The 24,887-nt window shown below is 48.2% G+C and overlaps 1 protein-coding gene across 1 annotated transcript in view; it reads left to right on the top strand.

Moving 5' to 3' along the window:
* The first annotated feature begins 7,388 nt into the window (after positions 1–7,388).
* The window catches only part of Kcnk12 (potassium two pore domain channel subfamily K member 12), a 55,564-nt gene continuing 38,065 nt past the window's right edge, over positions 7,389–24,887 (top strand). The window contains exon 1 of the mRNA XM_041631057.1: positions 7,389–9,090. Within this exon, the coding sequence (XP_041486991.1) occupies positions 8,700–9,090 (391 nt within the window). The 5' untranslated portion in view covers positions 7,389–8,699. The remainder of the gene's footprint in view (positions 9,091–24,887) is intronic.

Here is a 24,887-nt window from a genome sequence, read left to right as displayed (position 1 = left end):
TATGTGCTGAGACACAGTTCTCAATCTTCATACATGTGTGCTGTCCCCAGCCAGGCTCTGAGAAGAGCAGAGCTTGTTAGGAACATGCAAACAGCCAGGGTTCCATGCTCTGTGTACACTACCTAGTATGCTGCTTTGTATCATCTGGTGCATTCTCAATAAATATCTACTTATTAGTTATTTTAAAAACACCAGGAAGAGGCTAGGGGTTATCTCAGTGGTAGAGTTCTTGCATAGCATGTGCAAGTCCGTGGGTTTCATCACACAGAGAGAGAGAGACACACACACACACACACACACACAAATAAATAAATAAAGAAGCTTATCAAGGAATTACTGGACAATGAAGAAATTCCTTAAGTTATTTTTGTTCTTAAAACTCTGAGTCTATCCAACTATATGCAATTCATAAAAGAGTCATTTAATACCCAAAGATACAAATTGGAAGTAAAAGAATAGAAAATCTATTCCTTGAGGGCTGAGGTACAGTACATGTGTGGAGTCTGGGTTCAATCCCAATACGGGGAGGGGATGTGGTCCATGCAACTCAGTGTAGAGCATGTACTTAGCATGTGCGCAGCTAGTGCAATCCCTCATACTGGAGGAATAAAAAGCAATTCTTTCTTAAAGATGCGTGTGTGTGTGTGTGTGTGTGTGTGTGCGCGCGCGCGTGCATGTGTGTGCTCGTGTGGCAGGCTGGTGAGCTGCCTGGTGTGGGTGCTGGAACTGAACTCTGTTCCTCTGAAAGAGCAGTAAGCACTTTTAACCACTGAGCTATCTTTCCACGCCCCCACAAGACATCCTTTAAAAACTAGTGACTAAAAGAGAGCTGGGTAGCTATGCTATTCTTAGACAAACTAGACTTAGAGAGAGAGAGAGAGAGAGAGAGAGAGAGAGAGAGAGAGGAAGATTGCATATTAATAAAAGTGTAAATTCATCAAGAAACCCTAACTCTCCTAAAACATAAACACTGACAAATTTAGTGGGAAAACTGCACTTTTACAACAACAGTTGGGGACTTGGATGCCCCACATCCAGTAGTCAAAAGCACAGCTAGACTGGCAGATAGACTGATAATCAACAGCGGCACCTTCCGCATGAGGTTTACTCAGCCTAAGAACCCTCCCTTTTAAGTGACAATTGTAAGTCAGTGCAGGAGCAAGACAGCATAAGTGCTATGTGGTTGCCTGTGACCTGTGTCCTTTGTGACACTGTGTATCTATTGCTGATCGGATACCGCTTCCCATGAAGATCCACACTGGGTATCAAGGATGTACTCTTCTCTGGTCATAAACTGAGGCTTCACCTTGTCTTCAGAGGACAAGTGACTCCAGGAGGTCAGAGCTACGGTATACCCGTCATCAATTATATCCTGTGACATCCATTCACTTAGCCCTTGTGTGAGCCCCAGGCTTCGGCCAGCTTTCTCTTTCCTCAGAACAAATTCTTCTCAGGGGGCTGTTAAATAGTTCCTAGCCCATAGCCGTCCATCCCTTTCATGCCCTTCTGCCCACAGTCTGTCCCTTCCATGCCTTCTCTTTAACAAGTCTCCCTGGCCACACATTGGATCAGCTAATTGTCTCTGCCACCCCACCCATTGGCTTACCCCTCCACCATTCTGTGGGACTGGCAAGAAGGAACATTGGCCAAATCTCTGAGGAAAATACAGTCCTAATTTCAAGGCAATGTAGGAAAGACCTTTGAACAGCCAAGCAGGAAACATAAGCAACCTTTCACAGGCTAGAGACAACCAACTTCCTCCAGTTTTTAAAAATAAATTTTATTATAAAAAAACCTTTCCAAATAAAGCATGACACACCCAAATTAGCCATAGCCAAAGTCTACAGAGCTTAATGAACTCAGACACAGTTAAAATTGGCATCGAAACAGAAGCTGTGACGCTTCACATGAAATTTTACACTTTCAGTACTGAATATATTTTATGCATGTATCCACAACCAAATCAAAAAAATTCATGACAGAATTAGAACTAGAAAAACAATTAGCTTCATATTCTTTCATCACTTGTGCCCATTACCCAAATCCACTCCTTCCTTTTCCACTTCCATTTCACACCAATTCTTCTAAGCTTCTTCCTCAAAACAGAAAGTGAAGAAATTCATTCTATGATGTCAGTATCATCTTTATACCAAAACTAAGTAAAGACAAATAAAAACAACAACAATTTCTTTGATGACCATAGATGCAAAATTTTTAACAAAATACTTCAAACCAAACGCAGGAACAGATTAAGGAAAGCTTACATTGTGACCAATTGGGCTTTGTCCCAGAAAGTCAAGGTTGGTTCAATAAGCATAAATCAATGTATGTACTACACCACATAAACAAACTCAAGGACAGAAACAATGTAATTATTTTAATTGACACTGAAAAAGCATTTGACAAAGTTCAACATGCTTTTGTGATAAAAAGCTCCAAAGATTTTAGGAGTGGATGAAACACACTTCAAAATGGTAAAGGTTCTGTCCAACAAACTTTTACCAACATTATATTAAATGGAGACAAACTGAGAGCATTTCCTCTACAATCAGGAATAAGGTAAGGTATCCACCCTACTCTCTTTATTCAGTATAATGTTCAAAATCTTAGCTACAGCAGTCAGACGAGAAAGACATAGAAGGGGTAATAGGAAGAGAAGGCGTCAAACTAGCCCTGCTTCCAGATGACATGATTCTCTCCTCTTTATTGAGTCTACTATAAAACCCTTGGGCCTAATAAGCATAGTGAAGTTGTGGGAGAGAGAAAAATCAATATATATAAAACATTAGCCTTCATTTATACTAACAATCTACTCTCTGGTAAGTAAATTGGAAATAATATTTCATCCAAGTTAATTCCCTCAAAATTGAGTATTTAGGAATATTTATAACCAAAGAGGTGAACGGTCTCTGCAATGAAAGATATTGAAAAAGAAAATCACAGAAGGTACTAAAAGATGGGAAAATATTCCATGTTCCTGAATATTTCTGAATATTAATTCACAGAATTAATACTGTGAAAATGTTTATGCTGCCAAGTTAATATACAGAATTAATGCAATAGCTATCAAATTATCATGTCATATTTTACAGGTCTAGAAAAAAAAAGTATTTATATAGAACCAGAAAAGACCACAAGTAGTTGAAGCAATCCTAAGGAATAAGAACACAACACCTAAGGAATAAGAGTTACAACACCAGACCTCAAACTATACTATGATGCTGAAGTGATGAAGGCGTGAACTCCAGTGTCAACAGATGGTAGTGAAGACAGAAAGTGTCCGTGAAGCAAGGCAACGGCCCCAGAATGGGAGGAAGTTTACCAGCTGCACTTCAGAGAGGGGCAGACATCCAGGACTGGTAAAGAACTGCAGATAATAATGTTTGAGCAGTTCTGAGGAGAGCAAAAAGGTCTGGAGGCACCCAGCACATTTTAAATCTGCTGCTTGGAATGCAGTATTCTAACAAGATTTTGCCAACACAGATTAATTTTTAAAAGAAAGCATTTTCTGGAACAAATTCCTTTGTTCAAACTAAATTTTATAATCATTTTTCTCTTTACCACAGCTAATCTGGCTCGAATTCTCCACGTTTTTGTTGGTTTTGAAAGAGAATCGTGTATAGCCCAAGCTGGCTGCAAACTCATCATTTATTTTGAACATCTGATCCTTGCCTCTGTTGGGGTTATAGACATGTGCCATCACAGGGTGTTATGGAGTGTCTGGACTGAACCCAGGAGGCAAGCTCTCAATCAACTGAGCTACACCAGCCCCCTCTACACTACTTAGTTTATTTTTTAATAATCATTTTTCATTGGGTATGGATGTGTACATCTTTAATCCCAGCACCCAGGACATAGAGGCAGGTGAATCTCTGTGAGTTGCCGACCAGCCTGGTCTACGGAGTGAAGGAAGGAAGGAAGGAAGGAAGGAAGGAAGGAAGGAAGGGAGGAAGGGAGGGAAGAAGGGAGGGAAGAAGGGAGGGAGGGAAGAAGAGAGGAAGGGAGGGATTATTTTCCTGGGGAGTGTGTTTTTGTTTGTAACATATTCTCACTATGCAGCCAACGTTCTGAAATTCATAACCACACCGCTTCACCCTCCGCATGCTGTGATTACAAAAATGGGTCACCGTGCCTGGTTCTACTATTTTTTTAAATAACAACTTGTCAAATCAATTACACTTCTGCTTCTTACACAGCTTTATTGAGCTTTAGTTCACATAACTTGTAATTCCAAGATTTCCAATACACAACTGGATGCTTTTGAGTCTCTTGATAAAATCATACAACATCACCACAATCGACTTTAGAATATTTCCACTGCCTTCATACAGAAACTTAACCATCCATTCCTTCTCATCCACCCTTGTTGTAGGGTTTCTATCGCTGTGAAGAGGCACCATGACCACAGCAACTCTTATAAAGGAAAACATTTAACTGGGGCTGGCTTATAGTTTCAGGGGTTTAGTTCATTATCTTCATGGTGAGAAGCATGGAGGTGTGTAAGCAAATATGGTAGATGCTGGAGAAGGAGCTGAGAGTTCTATATACAGAGCATCAGGCAGCAGAAAGACAATTCCACACTGGGCCTGGTTTGAGCATCTGAGACCTCAGGTCAGGCCCCAGCTCCTCCAACAACATTACACCTACTTCAACAAGGCCACACCTCCTAATAGTGCCGCTCCCTATGAGCCTATGGTGCAATTTTCTTCAAACCACCACAATCCTTAACCCCAAAGTGACCACCAAGCTGCTTCTGTCTTTGTGGATTTACTCATGTATGGACATTTTTATAAAACTAGAATTCATAATATATAGTCTTTTGTGATACTTTTTTTCCTTGTAAATACAAGGAAATACAGTCTTCTTTCAAGACTGTTACATGTTATTGCCCATGTCAGTGCTCCACCCCACTAACTGCTGGGCGTTCTCTTGCATAGACATACTATGCTTTATTTTTTCACATATTAGCTGGCCTAACAGTTCCCACTGCTACCGCTATGACTGTCAGCATTTCTGTATGTGGTAGATACAAAATTCTGTGTCTCTTAGCTGTATGAAGACACCAGTTGAGTTTGAATCTGGCTTTACCCAGTTTTCCTGGTTAACACTCCAGCATTGTGTTTCCCCTTATAAAAGACAGAAAGGAAGGAAGAAAAGAGGAAGTAGAAGAAGGAAGAGAAGTTGTGTCCATCCGTTTGTCCTGTCTGAAGTTCCTGAGTACATGACAGACACAAGAAGGTTGGGGTTGAAATGACAGCATCAAAGTAATTGGGTCAGAATCTCCTACGAAGGGAAAGCTTTATGAGAAGAAGGAAATCTGGGTTGGCAAGGCAGCTCATGGGCCATGCTGGAGGGGAGCTTGGTACTAAACCTGATGACCTGAATTCACTCTTCAGAGCCAGCGTGGTAGAAGGAGAGCACCAACTCCCATACGTGATGTGTGTGCGCACACAATCGCATCAAATCAGAAAAGAAAATCTAAGCTGACTCGACATTTGACAAGCTGAAGAAGAGGGGCCCACAGCGTAAGCACGGTCTGGTGATCGGGTTGGAAACAGCTGGCTCAAAGAGTAAGAGGCAGTAGGCAAAACGAGGATGAGACACCCCCACCCCTAACTCTGGGGATCACATAATTAAAGGCACAGAACCACAAACTCAAAGACTTAAACACCAAGTTTGTATAATGTTAGGAAATCATTGGGCGTGAGGTTTAGAGGCATCAGTCCCATGACTAGACTGAATGGGCAGGATGACTGGCAGTTAGGATGGACCTATATGGGGAAATTTTGCCACAGCAAGCCCTATCTCTAGGGCTGTTGGGACAGTTCTGGGCTGAGTAAAATCACTGAAGATAGCCAGCTGGGCAAAAGCCACATCCATCACGGGGCTGGTTCCCTAAAGGACCCACATCTACGAGCAGGGAACACATCATTTCTCTATTACATCAGGAGATTTGTCACTCAGTGTTGAAACTGATGCCAAGGGTTCTCTGCTAATCAAGCTAGAATCACAGGTTGGAGGACAGGGTGGGCCCTCTGCCAGCTAGGCAAGGAGTTGGACCCAAAGGCACAGGACATTGCAATCAAACATGCCATCCCCGCTCTGGGAATCCAGGCAAAGCCGGGAGAGGCCTGGCAATGCCGGGAGAGGCCTGGCAATGCCTTTCAGCTGTGTCTTGAGCATCCATAGACATCTCCTGAAATCACACCTGTCAAGGCTCTTTCCAGCTGACCAGGCAAGTGGAGTTCAGTCCCAGAGGTTGCTGTCTGCAGCGGCTGGCTGGGGCAACAGTCAGCTGGGGTGACTCCTGCAGGAATCTGAGGGGAGACAAAGGCTTGGGAAGAGAACAGTTGGCAATAACAGCAGTTCGTGGTGGTGATGGTTGGCGATTGGATAAAGCTCCCACTGTGCTCCACAGTGAATCAGAGAGCTCAGGGCTCTCAGTGGATAAGCGGTTTCCTTCTTAAACCGCAAGTAGCTATCCAAGCCTGGAGGTGGCGGTGGAGTGGATTTCTCCCCATCTGTGCACATCAACGAGCATGGGGTCCTCTACCCATACACTGGAGCAGTGTCTCTAAGATACAAGCCTCCGTTACCCCTGGCTAGTCATAACCCACATCCCAAGACAGGTGCCACTCAGCATTCCACACCTCTCCAGCCCCCAGTGCCAGTTTGTGCCTCTACACTGGGTGGGGGAATCCCAGCTTCACGGCTGTTCAGTGAGGGGTCCACCTTAAGTACCACCAAGCTTCAAGGACCACTTTGAGGAGATCTTAGCTTGGCGTTTTCCTATGGTGAAAGCTAGCGAGCCTGGCCCTGAGCTGGGAGCAAGACAGAGGCAGCTCAGTGTTTTGCCAGAGTTCTCGCAGACACCTGGAGTGTCTAAGAAGTCACCATCAGTATTTTTCTTCCCTGTTATCTATATCGTATCGTTATCAGGATCCTATTCGCGGCCAACGAAAGAGGGAAGGGGATTAAAAAAAGAGACTGGCTACCCAGAGAGGGCAGTATTATCTGTCTATATCGAGAGCGTTCTTTGCTGCACAACTTTATGACCTCAACCAGACTGGGTTCTGCCGGGCAGGGAAGGACTGGCGACTGTGTGCACCACTCACTATCTTTCCCCTCCGATGTAGGGCGGAGGAGGCTTCCCTAGGGCGTTCCAAAGCACACCGTTTCTCCTAGCGAGTTTCTTCTACCCTCCTCTCCCTCCACCGTACCCGCGGTATATCCAGACCCTCGTCCCTCGGGAGGGTGAGCTAGGGTAGCAGAGAAGCTCCAGCAGTGTCAGGCCTATGATCCTCCGGCTCTGGTGGCCCCAAGTCCCCCACCTGCGCGTGACTCCTCCTCCCGTCTCAATTCCGCAGCGTCCGCACCCTGGCGACACGCTGTTTCGGCCACCGCACCTGCGTCAGGGTGGAGTAGGGGACAATCTGGAGGTAGAAGGGGAAAAAAGGAGGGTCTGGAGAGCACCACGGTATCGGGTGAGCAACCTCGCCCGGGGTGGCGGAGGCCCCGCAGCCTAGAGCCTCCCACCCGAGTCTGCGGCACTGATGCGCTGTCCGCGGTGCTGACGCCGGCCGGCTGCTCGGTCGGGAGGAGGAGCAGACGCCCTGGTTCCCTTGGTGCCCGGAGTCTGTCCTCGGTTCCCAAACCGTGTCTTTTACCCGAGAGGACTTCGCCGGAGTCCGTGCGCTGCGGTTGGATTCAGGAATAAAAGAGCGAGCAAAGGGAACTTAAACTTCAGGCTGGAGCCCGAGAATCGGAAGTCGGGTTTGACTCTCGATAGCCCCCGCAGCCCCTGAGACCTCAAAGCGCCAAGTTGAGCAAAGTTTCCCAGTGGCTTGCGGAAGGAAAGAGATTCCGGAGCTCAAGCTCAGGGAAGGAAGGACGCGGTTGTCTAGCGCGCTGACAGCCAGCACCGCAGTGGGACACCTGCTCTGGTGGGACGCGCTGGTGCCGCCAGAACGACCCGGAGGCGTCGCAGCAGCCCAACTCTCCACCCCTTCCTCCCTTCCCTACTCACCCCTCCCCAACACCCCGCCCCATGCTCCGGTGACTCCGCCTTTCCGTGCCGGGTAGCTCTTCGGTGGTAGCAAGGAAGGGAAAGGACCGCTTTCCCGGAGGACTCGGCTCGGCTCTGAGGCTCCCAACCCGACACCGCCAGCTCAGTCCCAGCGGTGGAACAGGACCGCCTGCCAGGCTGCGCCTAGGCGCCACCGAGCCCCAGCAACCTCATGGGACGCTCCAGAGGACTCTCTCTGTGCCCTGCCACCGTGTTCCAATCCTAGGAGTCCAGACTCCACGGCTCAACCTGTCCGCAACCCCAAGGCCTGTCCGGAGAGGAGTATGCGGCCCGGGGCCCCGTGGACTCCGGCCACCGGGCGGCACTGGCCTAGCTTCGGAGTCCGGAGCCCGAGGGCAGCAAGTGACGATCCGCGGGTGGCTGTAAGGCGTCGGGGAGCGGAGAGAAGCGCTCCAACCCGGGTGCCCGCTGGGCCGCACGACCCACGGTGTGTGGCCTGAACGCCCGGCAGGAGGCGGAGGCTCCCTGCCGTCCCGGTTCCAGGGAGGCTGCAGAGGGGCTCCGCGGCGGCCCCAGACCTCTGGCCACCATCCTCACGCTCCTGCTCCTACGGCGGGGATGTCACGGCCCCGGCTCCGAGCGCCGCCCCAGCCCCGGGGTTGAGCTGCGGACCATGTCCTCCCGCAGCCCCCGGCCCCCGCCCCGCCGCTGCCGCCGCCGCCTGCCGCGCCCCTCCTGCTGCTGCTGCTGCTGCCGCCGCTCGCACCTCAACGAGGACACCGGGCGCTTCGTGCTGCTGGCTGCGCTCATCGGCCTCTACCTGGTGGCGGGCGCCACCGTCTTCTCGGCGCTCGAGAGCCCGGGCGAGGCGGAGGCGCGGGCGCGCTGGGGCGCCACGCTGCGCAACTTCAGCGCGGCACACGGCGTGGCAGAGCCGGAGCTGCGCGCCTTCCTCCGGCACTACGAGGCCGCACTGGCCGCCGGGGTCCGTGCCGACGCCCTGCGCCCGCGCTGGGACTTCCCCGGAGCCTTCTACTTCGTGGGCACCGTGGTGTCGACCATAGGTGAGCGGCGCGTCCCGCGCGTCTTTCCTCTGCGCGCTTGTCATTCGCTGTCCTCTCCATCGATCTGAGGATGGGCCCTCTCTGATACCCTTTGCTTACTTTTGTCTCGCTCTCCATCCCCTGGGTCTCCTACTTTTCCCCCTGCATTAGGAGCGAAAGGTGGCCCAAATGACCCATCTCTAGCTGTCATCAGTGTGTCAGCTAGGTGCCAAGCACTCTGAGCCCTCCTTGTCCAGGCTCTGTTCCTTGGTTTTGCGCTCTGTAAGGGGGTTTGTGAGAGAGAGCGTGTGTCAAGGATTGCTATTGCCCACCCCACCCAGGCCTCACTATCCTCAGCAGGTGATTATAAAAGCCATTTCTTCGTCCATTCCCAGCGTTTTTATTTCCTCCTCACATTCTCTTCTCCTGACCACACTGCCCCACCCCCTCACAGTAAAGTCCGTTATTCCCAAGCCAGTCCTTCCCCTGAGCTGTTTTACACCATTCACCTTGGTTGTCCCCACCCCCTAACTTCTCCGAGTTCTTGACCTCTTGTCTTTGTTCCCCTCTTCGCAAACAAGAGAGGATAGCCATGGGATAGTCGCCTTTACGTTATGCTTCGGGTAGAAACAGCTCACGTCTGCTTAACCTTGGGGGAAATGTGCAGATTCTTGAGACCCCAGCCCTCCTTTTCAGCTAGATCGAAGTCGCCTGGCGCTCCTTCTGGAGAGACAATTTCCAGCCACCTCTGTGTCTACCCCCTCCCACCTACTCCTCTTCTCAGGCGTTTGGAAGCATAGGAAACAGCCACCTTCCCCCATTTATTTAGCTAAACAGAGAGCAGAAGAAACATTCTCTGACAAGACTTGGTTGTGTCTCACTGCCTCCTTTTTGTGTCTCAGGGTAAGAGAAGCACTTGGTGGTCACACCAGTCATCCGCAGACATTCTCTTCTGCTGGTGCAATTGGGGAGGAAGGGAAAAGAAGTGAGGAACTTTATAAACACCCTTTCCTCGTGCCCGTTCAGAGTGTGGGGCATGGACTCCTGCCTACTGCTGCCTTGGAGGCCGGGAGAGAGGTAGCAGGTTTGTTCAGGATGTGCACAGAGGCAAAGGTCTCTCGGCATCTCTCTCTCCCTGTGTGTATGTACATCCGTGAAAGCACTCCCTTGCCTCCAATCGTTTTTCCCCCGTGTCATGCTTGATCTGATTATTTTAAATAGAAAAGGCAAATGTGGACTGAGTCCAAAGTCTACACAGATTAGATAAAAATACCCTTTAAAAATATATCGTGTTGTTATGGTGATTGAAGATATAAAATGACCCCCCTCAAAATCCCCTTTTAAGAGCTGCATCGAGTTGCTATAGCAACTTGAGGGTTTTTTTTAAGTGCTTTAAAAGTACTAAAGATGCTTAATCTTGGAGGATGACATCATGTATTTATAGTTCATTGTTGACATGTACTCTTCTCGTAAACACTCCCCGTTGCTTCTTCTACATATAGGTACACCTATACCACAGTATCGTTCTCCCAGTGACATGTTCTAGCTTCCTGATGGAACTGCAAGATAAGCGGAAGGTGTTGCCAGCTTCTCTTCCCCTACAGTCTGTGAATCTATCCAAAGAGATTATTTCTGTGACCTGTGCTCACTCTGGGTCTCTCATGTGCATCATTGTCCTTCAGGCTTCGGGGGCTTCCCCTCTTGTTTGGAAATTGTTTCATGCCTCCGTCTTTAATCCACCATCAGGATTGGGTAGGCAGGCAATGTGGACAGGCTACACCAAAGCTTGTGGCTGTGTTAGCAAGAACCTAGCAAGCTGCTTCCCAAATCTGCAGGCCAACACTAGTACCAGACTGAGGATGGCTCAGGATTGAACTGGCCCTCTGCGGGGACATCAAAACTGCCGTATGTGTAGTGTCTACCAGCTGCCTGCCTGCTGCGACTCTTGGGGATAGTGGTTTAAATTGGTCCTCTTAATGTCAGCCAGTAAGTTCTGCTGAGTCCCCAGCCAGCGTGATTATTCTTTCAACCATCTCTGTGAAAGATGTACTTGATTGAGATTTCAGTGCAGACCTACATATGGCAGCTAAGTTTCTGCTTATATATGTCCTTCCCTTTAAATGTCCAATTGTTATTATTCCTGATGTAGTTGTGGATGCAACCACACAGGGAACCAAAGCTCAGTCATAGATGGATAGTTGGGGTCCTCTAGTCTGCTCCTCATCTGGGAAGAGGAAGACTATCATGTTCTGGGTTTTACTCAATCAACGAATACCACAGGGTGTGTGATTCATGCAACCAGTGTGGGATTCAGGGATCCAACTCTATACCCCGCCTAATGAAATGAGGACTTTCAGTATTTATCTGGCTCAGATAAATGATCTGTGTAGCTTTAGTATAGACCACCCTTCACTCATGTCATAACTATGAAGTGTTGTGTGTGTCAGGCCCAGTGCTATGGTTTGAAAGGTTAACCTTTGTTCTGCATGTTCTATAAGCATGCTTCACTGTGAGCAGCTGAGATACATCATATGTTAGCCACCCTCACTACAGATGACCAGAAAGAAGAGACCTTTGGTCAAGCCTGTGTGGTATAGTATTAGGAGATTTATACAAGGTCACATGGTTAATGAAGGATTCACCTCAATCCAGAGCTGAATTTGTGTGGTGTGTTTTACAGTAATTTCATACACAGAGCAATGGGAATATCCTTATTGGAAACTGAAATACTAATAATGTGTATCGTCTTGTATGTGTGTCTGTCTGTCTGACTGTATACATGCATAAATCTGACACTGAGATAGGAACTAATTTGCTAGTCAGGCCAGCAACTGATTAAGTATAGAAAAAGCTCAAAGGGGTCACACAGATATTAGGCCATAGATAGGCAAAAGCCAATACAAACTACAGAAAATCAGAGATGGGCCCTAGCAAGCAGGCGACAGTCTGGAGAAGTGTGGTCCAAGGACTCTCGCTCCTAAGAGCACATATCCAGGGGAAGCAGCAAAAAGGACAGGGATTGGCCGTCAGTAGTAAGCAGTGTAGAGGAAGGTTCAGGTTGGCCACTCGCATTCAAGGTCAGAAGGAACATCACAGAGAGGGAATATTTCTCCTAACATTTGGCTTGAACAGGGCTCCATATCCTGAGCTGGGCATCTTGCAACTGTGTAAGCACACACGTGTTCACGCAGCACAGACCCCGTGGGGAAATGCGCCTGTGATTAATCAGCTGTAGTTCAAAGTCTGAGGAGCTCAAGCAAGATGTTTAACAAGTCCACTTTCTACTCTAGATTATTCACAGATTGCTCACACAGATCTGAAAACCTGGGTAATTACTGCTTCTCCCATTCACTCTCGGTGACATATTTCCTGCAGGGTGGGGGATTAAGTTTAGTTTAATATGAACATGTTGGTGTCTGCAGTCCTCCACTTAACGAACACCCAAAGCAACAGCATTCAAGGCGGATGCCAGCGTGGCCTTTGATACACGGCTACCTGCGTCATCTGGGATCCGCAGTTCTCACTCTAGGTCCTGGCTGTGTTCTTAGCAGCAGCACTCTGGCTTGGAGAAGCTCAAACAGTCTAAGGAGTATTAATCCGTCCTCTCACATCTTAAAGGCTGCTTTATTGGTTTGCTTTGAAAAGATTAAAAGGAAGCTTTCCCTTGGGGCTTTCATTATGCGTCTGCCGTCAGATTTACACATCCAGGAGAACATATTTAAAAGTCTCTCTCAAATGGCAGCTTGGTCGAAACAGAAATATTTTTGCTTCCTTTTATTAGGTTTCCTGGCAGAGATTTTTAGCTGTAAAGCTAAAATCATGCCAGTAGAGACGATGTGGGATAGGTACGAGAGCTGTCGCTTTCGGCTCTGCATGATTTAGCTCAGTGCTTTCAGAACTAGGCACACTTGATTATTTGGTCACAAGGCTAATAACAAGTCCTAACCCCACTTGCAACCCCTCCCTTTAAAAAACAAAATCATGGGTTTTTTAAATGTTTTCTTTTTTTCTGCAGAGTAAACTAAGGCATTATAAGACCAAATGTCACTACCACGATTCATATGGGTTTCTTCTAGCATGTATGTAGTAGGTGGGGTTGACACCTGGAGTGAAGGGGGGGGGGCTGTTGTCACTCATTTCCTTCTCTCGTTAACTGCCTGTGTCGGGAAGTGATGCTGTGACCGTTTCAAAGGATACTTGGGAGACATACATTGCGTGTGACATCCATCTGGAGATGAATAGGAAATGCATTCCTATTCTCTGTGCCCCCGCCCCACCCACCCACACCTCATAGCTGACCCAGACCACAGTAAACAGTGATCGTTCAGGTGATTCAGACAGAAGTCTCCCATACAATAACCCTGCTCCAACACAGCTCTTCTCATGTCTGCGGGTCCCTGCAGGAAAGAAAACAGAAGATCTAACTGATATGAGGCACTCTTTCCCTTGGTTGTGTCATCAAGGTCAAGCCCATGTTTCCACATGGCCTGCACATGTGGCTTTTAATAGGCGCATCATATTCTTTGTAGTTGATGCTTCCTTGCTGCAGGCTAGCTGGGTGGCTCCCTGCCTGGGCTATTTCGAGTAATGCCACAGTGAGCATCTTGATGCATATGGCCTGTTCCTTCTGTTGAGCATCTCCTCGGGGTGAGTCTCCAGCAGGAAAACTGCTGAGTCAGTGGGCACCGCTAGTGAAGCTGCTGAGTCAGTGGGTGTTGCTGTCTTCACAGCTTCTGGCCAGCCCTCTTAGAGGGAGGAATTGTTGGCTCTTCCCTAAGGTGAGTCTCTGCTTCTACAAAGCCTCACAGAGGTCGCACAGCCACCCACTAACGGTTCCATGGTTGCAGGCCACGTAGATACTTGGTTTTCTCTAGGGTCGCGCTGCATTAGGCCGATAGCATCTTCAGCCTCCACTGCCGCCTCCTATGGGAGCACTGGTTGCGAGAAGGACGAGGAGAAACAGATGGGGACAGCTGCAGGTCATCAAAGACTAAGAGAAGAGGAACATCTGGACCCTCGTCTTTCTGGTTCTCAGGCAGCTGATGGGGAGCATTCTTCCACTCAGCGCTGACACTGCCCAAGGGCCCCAGTCGAATGGAGCAAAAATGCCCTTCAAGTTTTATAGCTGCAAGTACCATGAAGATCTTCTAGAGCTTTCTCTAAGCATTTAGAAGAACATTTTGTCAACAAAAGCCATTCAGAGCCATGATAGACAGACTGTAGCAGAGCTGTGCTGACTAGTGCTCAAGGCAAGATCCCCAGCCATGGCATTACCCTCAGATGCCAGCTACTATTTGACCTCACTCACTCACTCACTCACTCACTCACTCTCTTTCCTCTCTCCTTAAGACAGTCCTGCTATGTAGCCCAGGCTGGCTGCAACTTACAATATGGCCAAGGCTGGCTTAGAACTCATTTCCCAAGTTCTAGATTCTGGTAAGCCACAGCCTCGTGGTGATACACAGATTAATAGAAATTGGATCATTTAAGATGCAAGAGCTAGCTAAAAATATGCCTGAGCTATCAGCTAAGCAGTGTTGTAATTAATAATAGTTTTTGTGTGGTTATTCGGGTCTGTGTGACTGGGAAATGAATGTGCAGAGTCTGACTACAAATGGCACCCCATGTGGGCAACTTCATCCACATAGAACTGAGAAAGCTTGGGAAGGAATTCTAGACACAAAAGAACAGAGTTAAGCATGGCTTCTTGGTAGCAGCTTTTTCTGGAGTGGGCTCTGTTTGCTAAAGGAAAGCACAGTTTCCAATTATAAACTTCCTCTAAAGGACAGTGGCTGTGGCAAGGAGGTTTTGAACCCTGACTTGAAGTGCCACTTTCCTGGGCTTAGACAGAACTAAACTGACTCATCAGTGGGTCACTGATGACATGAATACCTGGGCCCTAGAATGACTGGCTCCATTTGCTTCCCCTGGGTCTCAGAGGACTCACGCTGGGGTGACTGTGGTAGGAAACCCAGTGCCTTACAGTGTAAAGTTTTACAATCCCTTGTCTTCAGGACAGATGTTGTAGACTAGAAAGACAGGGTCCTCCATGCAGTCTCTCTCGTGTTGTACAGGACAGAGGAATCACCCAGTGTTTCCTCGCTCGGCAGTTTCTGCTAGGAGATCTAGGGTAGAACCTTGGGGGGTCCACATACCTCACAACCTCCTCACTGTGCCTAGACTTTCTGGGCCTCAGACAACACTGTGGAGGCAGGGATCAGAGAAGCAATGCAATCGGGGTCAGCGGCTGTGTGGCTGTGGGCTGGGCATATCACAAAACAAGGGAGTCCCTTCCTCTGATGCTGTCACACCTGTGAGGACTGTTCCCTTAGCCTCAGTATGGGCTGGGGCCACGCTAGCTGCACAGCTGCAGCTGCCTGCCTAGGGCTCAGTTCGGTTCTGTCACTTCCAAACTATGGAGTACTGGATCAGGAACAGCTACTACAACTCCTTGGCTCAGTTAGGTCTCTGGAAAGTGAAGATAACAATGCCTCCTAAGCTGGGCATGTTGTCCACACCTGCAGTTCTAGCGCTCAGAAGGTGGAAGCAAGAGTATTGCCATAAGTTTGGTCCCAGTATGGGCCTACATAATGAGTTCAAGGCCAGTCTGAGCTGTGTAGTCAGCCCCTGTTCCAAACACATAAAGTATCTGTGAATTGAGCTCAGTGGTAGATCATGTAATTGCTTAGCATAGCAACAACCAAATGTACATCACATCAAAACAAACAAACAAATAATAATAGAACTAAGAGCAATCAGGGTTCCCTGACCTGTGGGAAGTTCAAGGACCACCCACCTCCATCCAGGTCTAATAAGGTGAGCATCCAAACTGCCTAGGCTCCCCCAAAGCCAGTACGTGCAGTAGGATCAAAAACCCATTGCCATTGTTCTTGAGTTCTCAGTAGTCCTCATTGTCCACTATGTTCAGCAAGTCTGGTTTTATCCCATGCTTTTTCAGACCCAGGCCCTGATTGCTCTTCGGGCTGATGAGGGAGGGGGACTTGATCAGGGGAGGGGGAAGGAAATGGGAGGCGGTGGCGGGGAGGAGGCAGAAATCTTTAATAAATAAATAAATTTAAAAAAATAAATAAAAAAAATAAGAAGCATGAAGCTGGAAATGGCGACTCATGCACACTAGTAATCCCAGAGTTGGGGAGGTGTAGATAGGTGGATGCCTGGGACTTGCTGCTCAGTAAGTCTACCCTACTTGGCAAGTTCCAGGCCAGCCAAAGACTCCCTTAAGGAGAGAGGAGGAAGGTTGAAACTAGAGAGATGGTTTAGCAGTTAAGCGCACTTGTTGTTGCTCTTGCCGAAGACCTGGGGTTGATTCCCAGTGCCCAAAAGACAGCTTACAACCATCTCGAACTTTATTTCCAGAGGATCCAATGTTCTCTTCTGGCCTCTATAGGTACTGCATACAAGTGGTACACATATATATGTACAGGAAAAACACTCATACACACAATAAATACATCAATAAATCTTTATACACACATATGTTGATGGTGTGTACACACACACTATTACTATTGCTGTGCTAAAACACCATGATCAGAGCAAGTTGGGAGGAAAGGGTTATTGGGCTTACACTTCCACATCACAGTTCATCTTCAGGAAGTCAAGACAGGAACTCAAGCAGGACAGGAAACTGGAGGCAGCACTAATGCAGAGGCCATGCAGGGGAGCTGCTCACTGCTTGCTCCACATACTTTGCTCAGCCTGCTTTCTTATAGAACCCAGAATCAGCAGCCAGGGGTGGCCTTACCCACACTGGGGTGAGCCCTCCCATATCAATCCCTAATTGAGGAAATTCCCTACAGGCTTGCCTGCAGCCTGATCTTATGGAGACATTTTCTCAATTGAGTCTGCCTCCTCTCCAAAGACTCTAGCTTGTGCCGAGTTGACATAAAACCGTTCAGTACAACTGACCCCTTATCAACTTGACACAGAGACACATCACTGTTGAATCATAACCCTTCCTTTCTTATTCATCCCTAAGATCACATACTAATAAAGACATCACAATATAAAATATTTTACAAACTTGCAAGTCTCATAGGCTTTAAAAGTTCAAACAATTAAGGGCTGGAGAGATGATTCAGTAGTTAAGAGCACTGGAATCTCTTCCAGAGGACTGGGTTCAGTTCCCAGCACCCACATGGCAGCCCACAACTGTTTGTAACTCCAGTTCCAGGGAGTCACATAGTTACCATCACATAGACATACATGCAGGAAAAAAAAATCAATGCACATAAAAATAATAAACTTTTTTACAAAAGTTAGCAATTAAAAATTAGGTCTCTTTAAAATATCCAGTCTCTTTTAAAATCCAAAGTCTTTTAACATTTAATGTCTTTCAACTGTATGCTCCTAGAAAAATGAAAGATGAAATGAAAGTTAAATACTTTCTTATTTCAAGAGGGAAGAACCAGGGCACAGTCATAATTATATCAAAGCAAAGCCAAACTCCAACTGCGTAAATAACCGAATGTCCAGTGTGTAGGATCCACTCCCATCTTCTAAGCTCCTCCAGCTCTGCTGTTCTCAGTCATCATCCCATGGTATTAGCATCTCCACAATGCTGCACTTTCGCTGATAGCCTCTCTTCATGATGCCAAAGCTCGACTCCTCCGTATTACCCCTCTGTATTCTCCTGAGCTTAACTGCCACTGAGACCGGACCTTCACCAATGGTCTCTCCCGGCCTCTCAGTACAAGACCTCAGCTCTTTTCCATGACTGTCTTAGTTAGGGTTTCTATTGCCGTGAAGAGACACCATGAGCCCAGCAACTCTTATCAAGGAAAACATTTAATTGGGGCTGGCTTACAGTTTCAGAGGTTCAGTCCGTAATCATCATGGCAGCATGCAGGCAGACACGGTGCTGGAGAAGGAGCTGAGAGTTCTACATCTTCATACATAGGCAGTGGAAGCAACAGTGTCACACCTCCTCCAACAAGGCCACACCTCCGAATAGTGTCACTCCCTTTGAGCCTGTGGGGGCCAAATTACATTCAAACTAGCACAATGACCCATTTATGCCTTTAGAACCAGTATACCACCTACATGATTCTTATACTACTAAGTCCAGCTGCCAGTGTGAGAGACAATCTTAGCCACCTCTGAAACACAGTTTCTGTGTGCTGGCCTGAGGAAATACTTCCCAGACTTCACCTCAGTGATGCTGGTCTCCTCCTTCTTGAGACAGGACTCTGGCTGTGTAGCCCTGGCTGTACTAGAACTTGCTCTCTAAGCCAGACTGATCTCAAACTCACCTGCCTCTGCCTTCCCAGTGTGGTGATTTTTATTTTATTTTATTTTTTATTTTTTGTGATCTAACAAATAAAGCTCGCCTGACGATCAGAGTGTGGAGCTAGCCACTAGTTAGCCACAGAGGCCAGGCAGCAGTGGCATACACCTTTAATCTCAGCACAAGGGAGGGGGAGACGAAAAGGGATATGGCTGAGTGGAGAGAGGAATATAAGTCGGGAAGAGACCGGAGCTCAAGCATTCAGTCTGAGGATTCATGGAGACAGGATCTTGTCCCCTTCAGCTGAGGATTTGATAGGGGTAAATGAGGATTTGGTAGAGGTAAAAAGTCTCTCTAATGACTGTCTCCTTTACTTCTCTGATCTTTCAGCATTTACACCAATATCTGACTCTGGGTTTTTATTATTAAGACTAGTTAGAATTCACAGTACACCCCAGTTCTGGGATTAAAGGCTTCAGCCACCGCTGTCCAGCATTGGTCTCTTCTTAATCACAGCCAATTTCTCAGCTTCAGCTAACTAGGGTCAATTGTCCCAGTAACACGAACGTTTCCCTTCATTGGTGCTGGTCTCTTGCTACTCCTGGCTGACACTTCAGCCTCACCTGACCAGAACCACAGATTCTGAATTCAGATATGCAAAGACCCTGGGAGAGTCTCTGATGATTCTCAGACTTCCCTCTGGAACTCCACAGGCCAGGCCTCCACCCTCTGCATTTCTCTCAACATCCTCATCTTCCAAGCTCCCACACAACCGCTCACCAAGGTTTGAATACTCAGTGGCTTTGCCAGCCCCAAATCCCAAAGTCCTTCTGTGGGTCTCTCAAAAACACATGGTCAAGTCTGTCACAGCAATGCCCTGCCGCGGTACCAGTTTCTGTCTTAGAGAGGGTTACTGTTGCTGGGCTAAAACACCATGATCACAGCAAGTTGGGAGGAAAGGGTTATTGGGCTTACACTTCCACATCACAGTTCATCTTCAGGAAGTCAAGACAGGAACTCAAGCAGGGCAGGAAACTGGAGGCAGCACTAATGCAAAGACCATGGAGGGGAGCTGCTCACCGCTTGCTCCACGTGGCTTTCTTATAGAACCCAGAATCAGCAGCCTGGGGTGGCCTCACCCATATCAATCCCTAATTGAGGAAATCCCCCACAGGCTTGCCTGCAGCCTGATCTTATGGAGTCATCTGAGAGGAGGGAACCTCAATTAAGTTTGTGCCAAGTTGACATAAAAGTAGCCAGGACATATCTCAAAATTAGGAAGAAGTGGTTCTTGCTCCCAAACTGCTGTGAAGGTTGAAGGGGCTCATCCTGTGTGCGCCCTGGTGAGGCCACAGCCACACAGCTGCTTACCAGAGTTGGTCATGCCTTGTTGGTGAGTCCTGGGCTACCCTTGTGGCTCCCCCAGCCTCGCCACCCCGTGCAGGGCCCACTGGATCTCTGCCATACCTCTAGAGTGGCATCTGCCACTCAGCAATGGCCTTTGTCTAGGGCACTCTATAATCCCGTGCTGTTACATTGTGGTGTTTTGGTTTGTTTTGCATTTGAGGCAAGATCTCCTGTAGCTTAGGCTGGCCTTGAACTTGCTACATAGTTGAGGATGACATTGAATACCTGATCTTTCTGCATCTACCTTCCAAGTATCAAGATTACATGCCTGGCTGAGAAGGATACTCTTAATAAAGTTTTTTTATTTGAGCTTTCTTTCTTTCTTTTCTTTCTTTCCTCCTCTCTCTCTTTCTCTTTCTTTCTTTCTTTTTTTTTTTTTTTTGGTTTTTAAAGACAGGATTTCTCTGTATAACAGTCCTAGCTGAACTAGCTACACAGAACTATCTCTGTAGACCATGCTGGCCTCGAACTCCGAGGGATCCACCTGCCTCTGCCTCCCGAGTGCTGGGATTAAAGGCGTACACCACCACCTCCCTGTAGCACAATTAATAAAAACTCACAGAGATATATTGGGGTTCAACCAGAAAGTCAGAAAAGCAAAACAGCCAGCTACTGGTTCTTACCTCTGCCTCAGTCTAAGATGGCGATCCTGCCTCCAGGAATCTCAGAATGAGTCTGTGTGTGAGAGCTGTCTTCTCCCATTTTATGTTCCTCTCTAGGACTGGGATTAAAGGCGTGCACCACTACCACCCGGTTTCTATGGCAAACTAGTGTGGCTACTGAGATTAAAGGTGTGTGTCACCACTGCCTGATCCATAAGGCTGACCAGGGTGGCTGTTTTACTCTCTGATCTTCAGACAAGCTTTATTTATGAAAATACAAATGAAATATCACTACACCTCCCGGCTGCTTACGTGTTTTTGGAGACAGGGTCTCATGTAGTCTAGGCTAACCCCAAACTTGCTATGTAGCTGAGAATGGCCCTGAATTCATGATCCTCCCCCTTTCATCTCCCAAGTGTGATCGCTAGGCAAGCACCCTACCAACTGAGCCATATCTTCAGGCCCCATCTAATGCCTTAATCATCCATGATCTGCCAAAGGGCGAAGTGATTGAGCCCAGTGCTTTTCTGCGCCCCCAACCTCCACAGAGCCATCAGTAGTCTTGTCCTTCCCACCTTCCTGTTTCTTGGCAGTACTCAAGTCTTGGAAGAGGCTGTGGCACTGAAGGTAACGGAGAAAACTCTGGCCCAGGTGGGTCCTTCCCTGTCCTCTTGGATCTGGTATCATGACCACTGTATCAAGACCCAGCAGGTCCTCTCTCCAGACCACTATGCCAGCAGTCAGGGCCTGAGTTCTGTGGTTGAAGGTAAAGATCAAACCCTTATCATCTCCTTGTCTGACTCCCCTTCCTACTGTATGTCATCTGGTCAGTCTCTCACAGATGCCTTCATCTACGCTTTCCCAGAAGCCTCCCCAAATCCTTTGGACAGGGAAAAACAATTCTCATTTTGTAGATGCAGAGACAGGCTCAGAGAGGTTAAGTGACAATCGTCATGCAAGTCAATCCTGGCAGAGCAAAGATTCGGGGTCCTGACCGCCCAGGACCTTAACTGCTGCTCCCAGCTTTTGTGCTAGCACACGGGAAGACCCACAGCCCAGCCTCGGGTCTACCCACTGGTGGGAGATGGAAGAGGTGAGGAAGGAACTCTCAGGCAGGGCTGAAGCACAGTTTAGGAACGCTAAGATCTGGCTGTGCTGTGTTAGCCCCCAGGGCTATGCTGAAGCAAGGCTGCCTGGTCACCATCCCACAGCCCACGCGGCTCTGAAGGGAGGCCACAAAACTGGCAGGCCTGGTGCCGTCTCCCGACGGTTCATTCAAGGGAAAGTCTGCTCAAGGTCATAGCCTAAGGCAAATCCTGCCCAGCTGTTGAGCACTGTAGAAACTGTGTGTCTGTCTGTCTGTGCATCCTTTCTACAGCCTTACCATTGTGCTACCCTTCCTCACTGCACCTCCAACTCCTCCATCCACCCACACACCCCTCCCAGCCAGCAAGAGCTCATGCTGTTTCCACCACCTAGAAGGCCCTGCCCTGTCTTCCCGTTTTCTACCCATTGAACTTGGTCTTCAAGGTATCTGGTATGAAGCACCTCTCACAGCCCCTCAGACATGTGCTAATCCCTCATCTGTGCCGGTTTTCCCCACTCTCACGGAAGCTTGCATCAGGGAGAATGGCTGTGTCCAAAGCAGACACGTGACCTAGGAGATTTTTGTGTGTGGTTCTTTCTCCATGGCAGCAGCTTTGTCTTAGCAGTGCGGATCCCCACTGCACCTAGTAAAACGATCGTGACCAGACTGGCATCGACGTGCTGAGGTGACTGCCGTGAAGTGGGTTCTGCCTAGAGACAGAGATACACAGTGATAGCCTCTACTGCTCTTGAGCGTGTCGGCACAAAGTACACAGTTAACCAACACGTGTTGAGTGAACGGAATGAGTGAATGAATGAATGAAAACTTGGACCGCGGGGAAACCGCAAGCTGTGCTCCCCACCCGGGACCCTCCTCCCCCAGTCCCACCCCCGTGGCTGGTGGAGCCGAACGTGTTTTTGGTACCTCTGTCTGGTCACTGGCTTCATCTCTCTGGAAGATGGCAGGGGTGCATCTGGGCAGCCATCTCGGTCATCTGGCACTACCCTGGCTGGCAATGCAGTTTTTGTAACTTTTGAGTCTGATGGGTCCTGTCCTGACCCTGCTTCGGGGTTTCCGGACATAAAGGTGCCTGATCACATCAGAATTGCCAGAGTGAAACCATTGCTGGTGAGACAGGATTGCGGCAGCACACAATCCTGCCCCGCCCTCCTCTGCTCTTGGTGGGGGACATTCAGTCCCGAACAAGACTATCTACGTCTGGTCCCTTTCTTTCATTGCCTTAGAGTCCAGTCATGCCTTGGTCTTAGCTGTGTCCTTCAGCCATGAGCGCCCCCTCTTTGTTCCCTCTCCAGTCCCTACATTGCCTGTGCCTTCACCAGCTCAGGACATACCTCATGGGTGGACACTGGCTCACAAATCTGATGGAAGTTTTTATCCGTAAGAAAATATAATTCCACAAACCCAGAAAAGCCACACCCACCCACACAGCCCAGCACCTCCACGATGCCTCCAGAAATACTCAAGGAAGCTTTTATTGGAATTGGGTGTCCCAGCTTTCTGGAAAGTTACAGTGGAGATCAACGCAAACCCTGAATCACAGCCTGTGTGCCTTCTCCCTTTTCCCTTCCAAATGGCCGAGATCTCTCTCCCCTCTGCCAACTGCTCCGAATTCGGAGTGCCTTCTAAAAGCCTGATTGGCTGCTCACCCCAGACCCTGCCAGAAATGCTGCAGAATTGTTCCTGCAGGAGGGAGAAGAAAACACATTGGCATTCACCACGGGGAGCAGCACTTTGGAGGCCTAGAGAGTTTAGATCCTAGGGTTCTCGTCTTCCTTAGAAAGCTGGGGTGGCATGTTAGCCAAGCCTGCAGGAGACACAGCCACCCGTGCCCACATCGGTGCAGATGTGGTGGGACCTCAGGCCCAACCCTGCCAGCATGCTTGCCTTCAGCCCCTCACTTTCTCTTAGGTCACGCTCACTATGACAGCAGTGATGGGTCCCTGGAAGGTGAAGTGCCTGTAGCTCTGGCCTTTTCCTCATCCCACTAAAGCAAGCATGACCCATGGTTCCAGGTATAGTCTTGAAATGAATGGTTATTCGAACAAATAGTTAAGATTCCCCTGTCTACCTGGGTGCTTGTTAAAGAAAAGGTAAACCATGGAGACCTCCACTTACAAGCAAATGACAAGCTGGGCAGAAGGATCCACTCAAGGTCCGCTCAAGGTCATCCTCGGCTTCACAATGAGTGTGAAGCTCACCTGGGGAACATGAGGACCTTTCTGAAGAAGAAGAAGGAGGAGGAGGAGGAGGAGGAGGAGGAGGAGGAGGAGGAGGAGGAGGAGAAGGAAGAGGAGGAGGAGGAGAAAAAGGAGAAGAAGAAAACAAAAACAAAAAACCTTTAAAATAAAAGAAGGAAGAGGAGAAGGAAAGGAAGGGAGGAAGGAGGGAGGAAGAAAAAATGAATATAATAATTGACTTTGTCAAAGAAAACCCCACTATTTGAGTGCTCCATGATGGGCTGCTCCGAGTCAGCCGTTCCAGAATTAAAAATGGACAGAATTTGAAGCCAGCGGTTGCATACACTCTACTTCACTACTCTGCAAGCCCCTAATGCCTGGGGCTGCTCACCCCAGACCCTGCCAGAAATGCTGCAGAATTGTTCCTGCAGGAGGGAGAAGAAAACACATTGGCATTCACCATGGGGAGCAGCACTTTGGAGGCCTAGAGAGTTTAGATTCTAGGGTTCTCGTCTTCCTTAGAAAGCTGGGGTGGCTCCGTCCCTTTGATCAAATTCACAGGCAATAAATATCTACAACCTACTAGGCCACTGAGAAAAGCATCCAACAGGTCGGACTGTGTGCAGGCCATGGAGCTGCCCAGCAGAGACTGGGCTGAGGCCTGACTGGGAGAACTGGCCTCAGGGCTCCTGGATGAGCGCTGTGTGGACAGTAGGTGTGTATTATTCATGCCTGCAGTTTAAGTATGAGGACTCCTCCATCAGGAGACAGCTCACTCTGAGCCCATGTGCAGAGTGCTAGTGGTGAGGGCCGGGGACTCCAGCCGTGGTTTTCGGTTGTGTTCTAGCACTGTGGTCCTGTCATTTGCCCTCTGCTCCTTCACTGAATCTATTTCTACTCCTGGACAGTCACCCTGGACAACTCAGCCATGACCTTGACTCCTTGATGTCTCTAAAGCAAAACTTTTCTCCATTCACTCTGACAGGTTCTATCCACTCCCTTGCAATGACCAATCATTGCAAAGTAAGGAAAACAAAAATGAGATTTGGTGGGTACATACCTGTAATCCCAGCACTTGGAAAATAGCAGCAGGAGGATTAAGGTTCAAGATCAGCTTGACCTACATAGCAAGTTCCAGGCCAGCCAGGACTGACTGCATTGTAAGATTTGGTTTCAAAAACAACAAGACAAGCAAAAGCTATGTAAAAAGTCAGAATATTGGTTCCCACCTTTGCTTCTCTTTTCCTTAATAACATCACACGCACCATAGAGTTGTC

Source organism: Microtus oregoni, unplaced genomic scaffold (genome assembly GCF_018167655.1).
Source record: "Microtus oregoni isolate MIOR12 unplaced genomic scaffold, Mior012 000036F_ref0000092, whole genome shotgun sequence".
In the NCBI taxonomy this organism is placed as follows: Eukaryota; Metazoa; Chordata; class Mammalia; order Rodentia; family Cricetidae; genus Microtus; species Microtus oregoni.
Note: the sequence above shows the minus strand (reverse complement) of the source record. Positions and strands in the feature narration are given on the sequence as shown.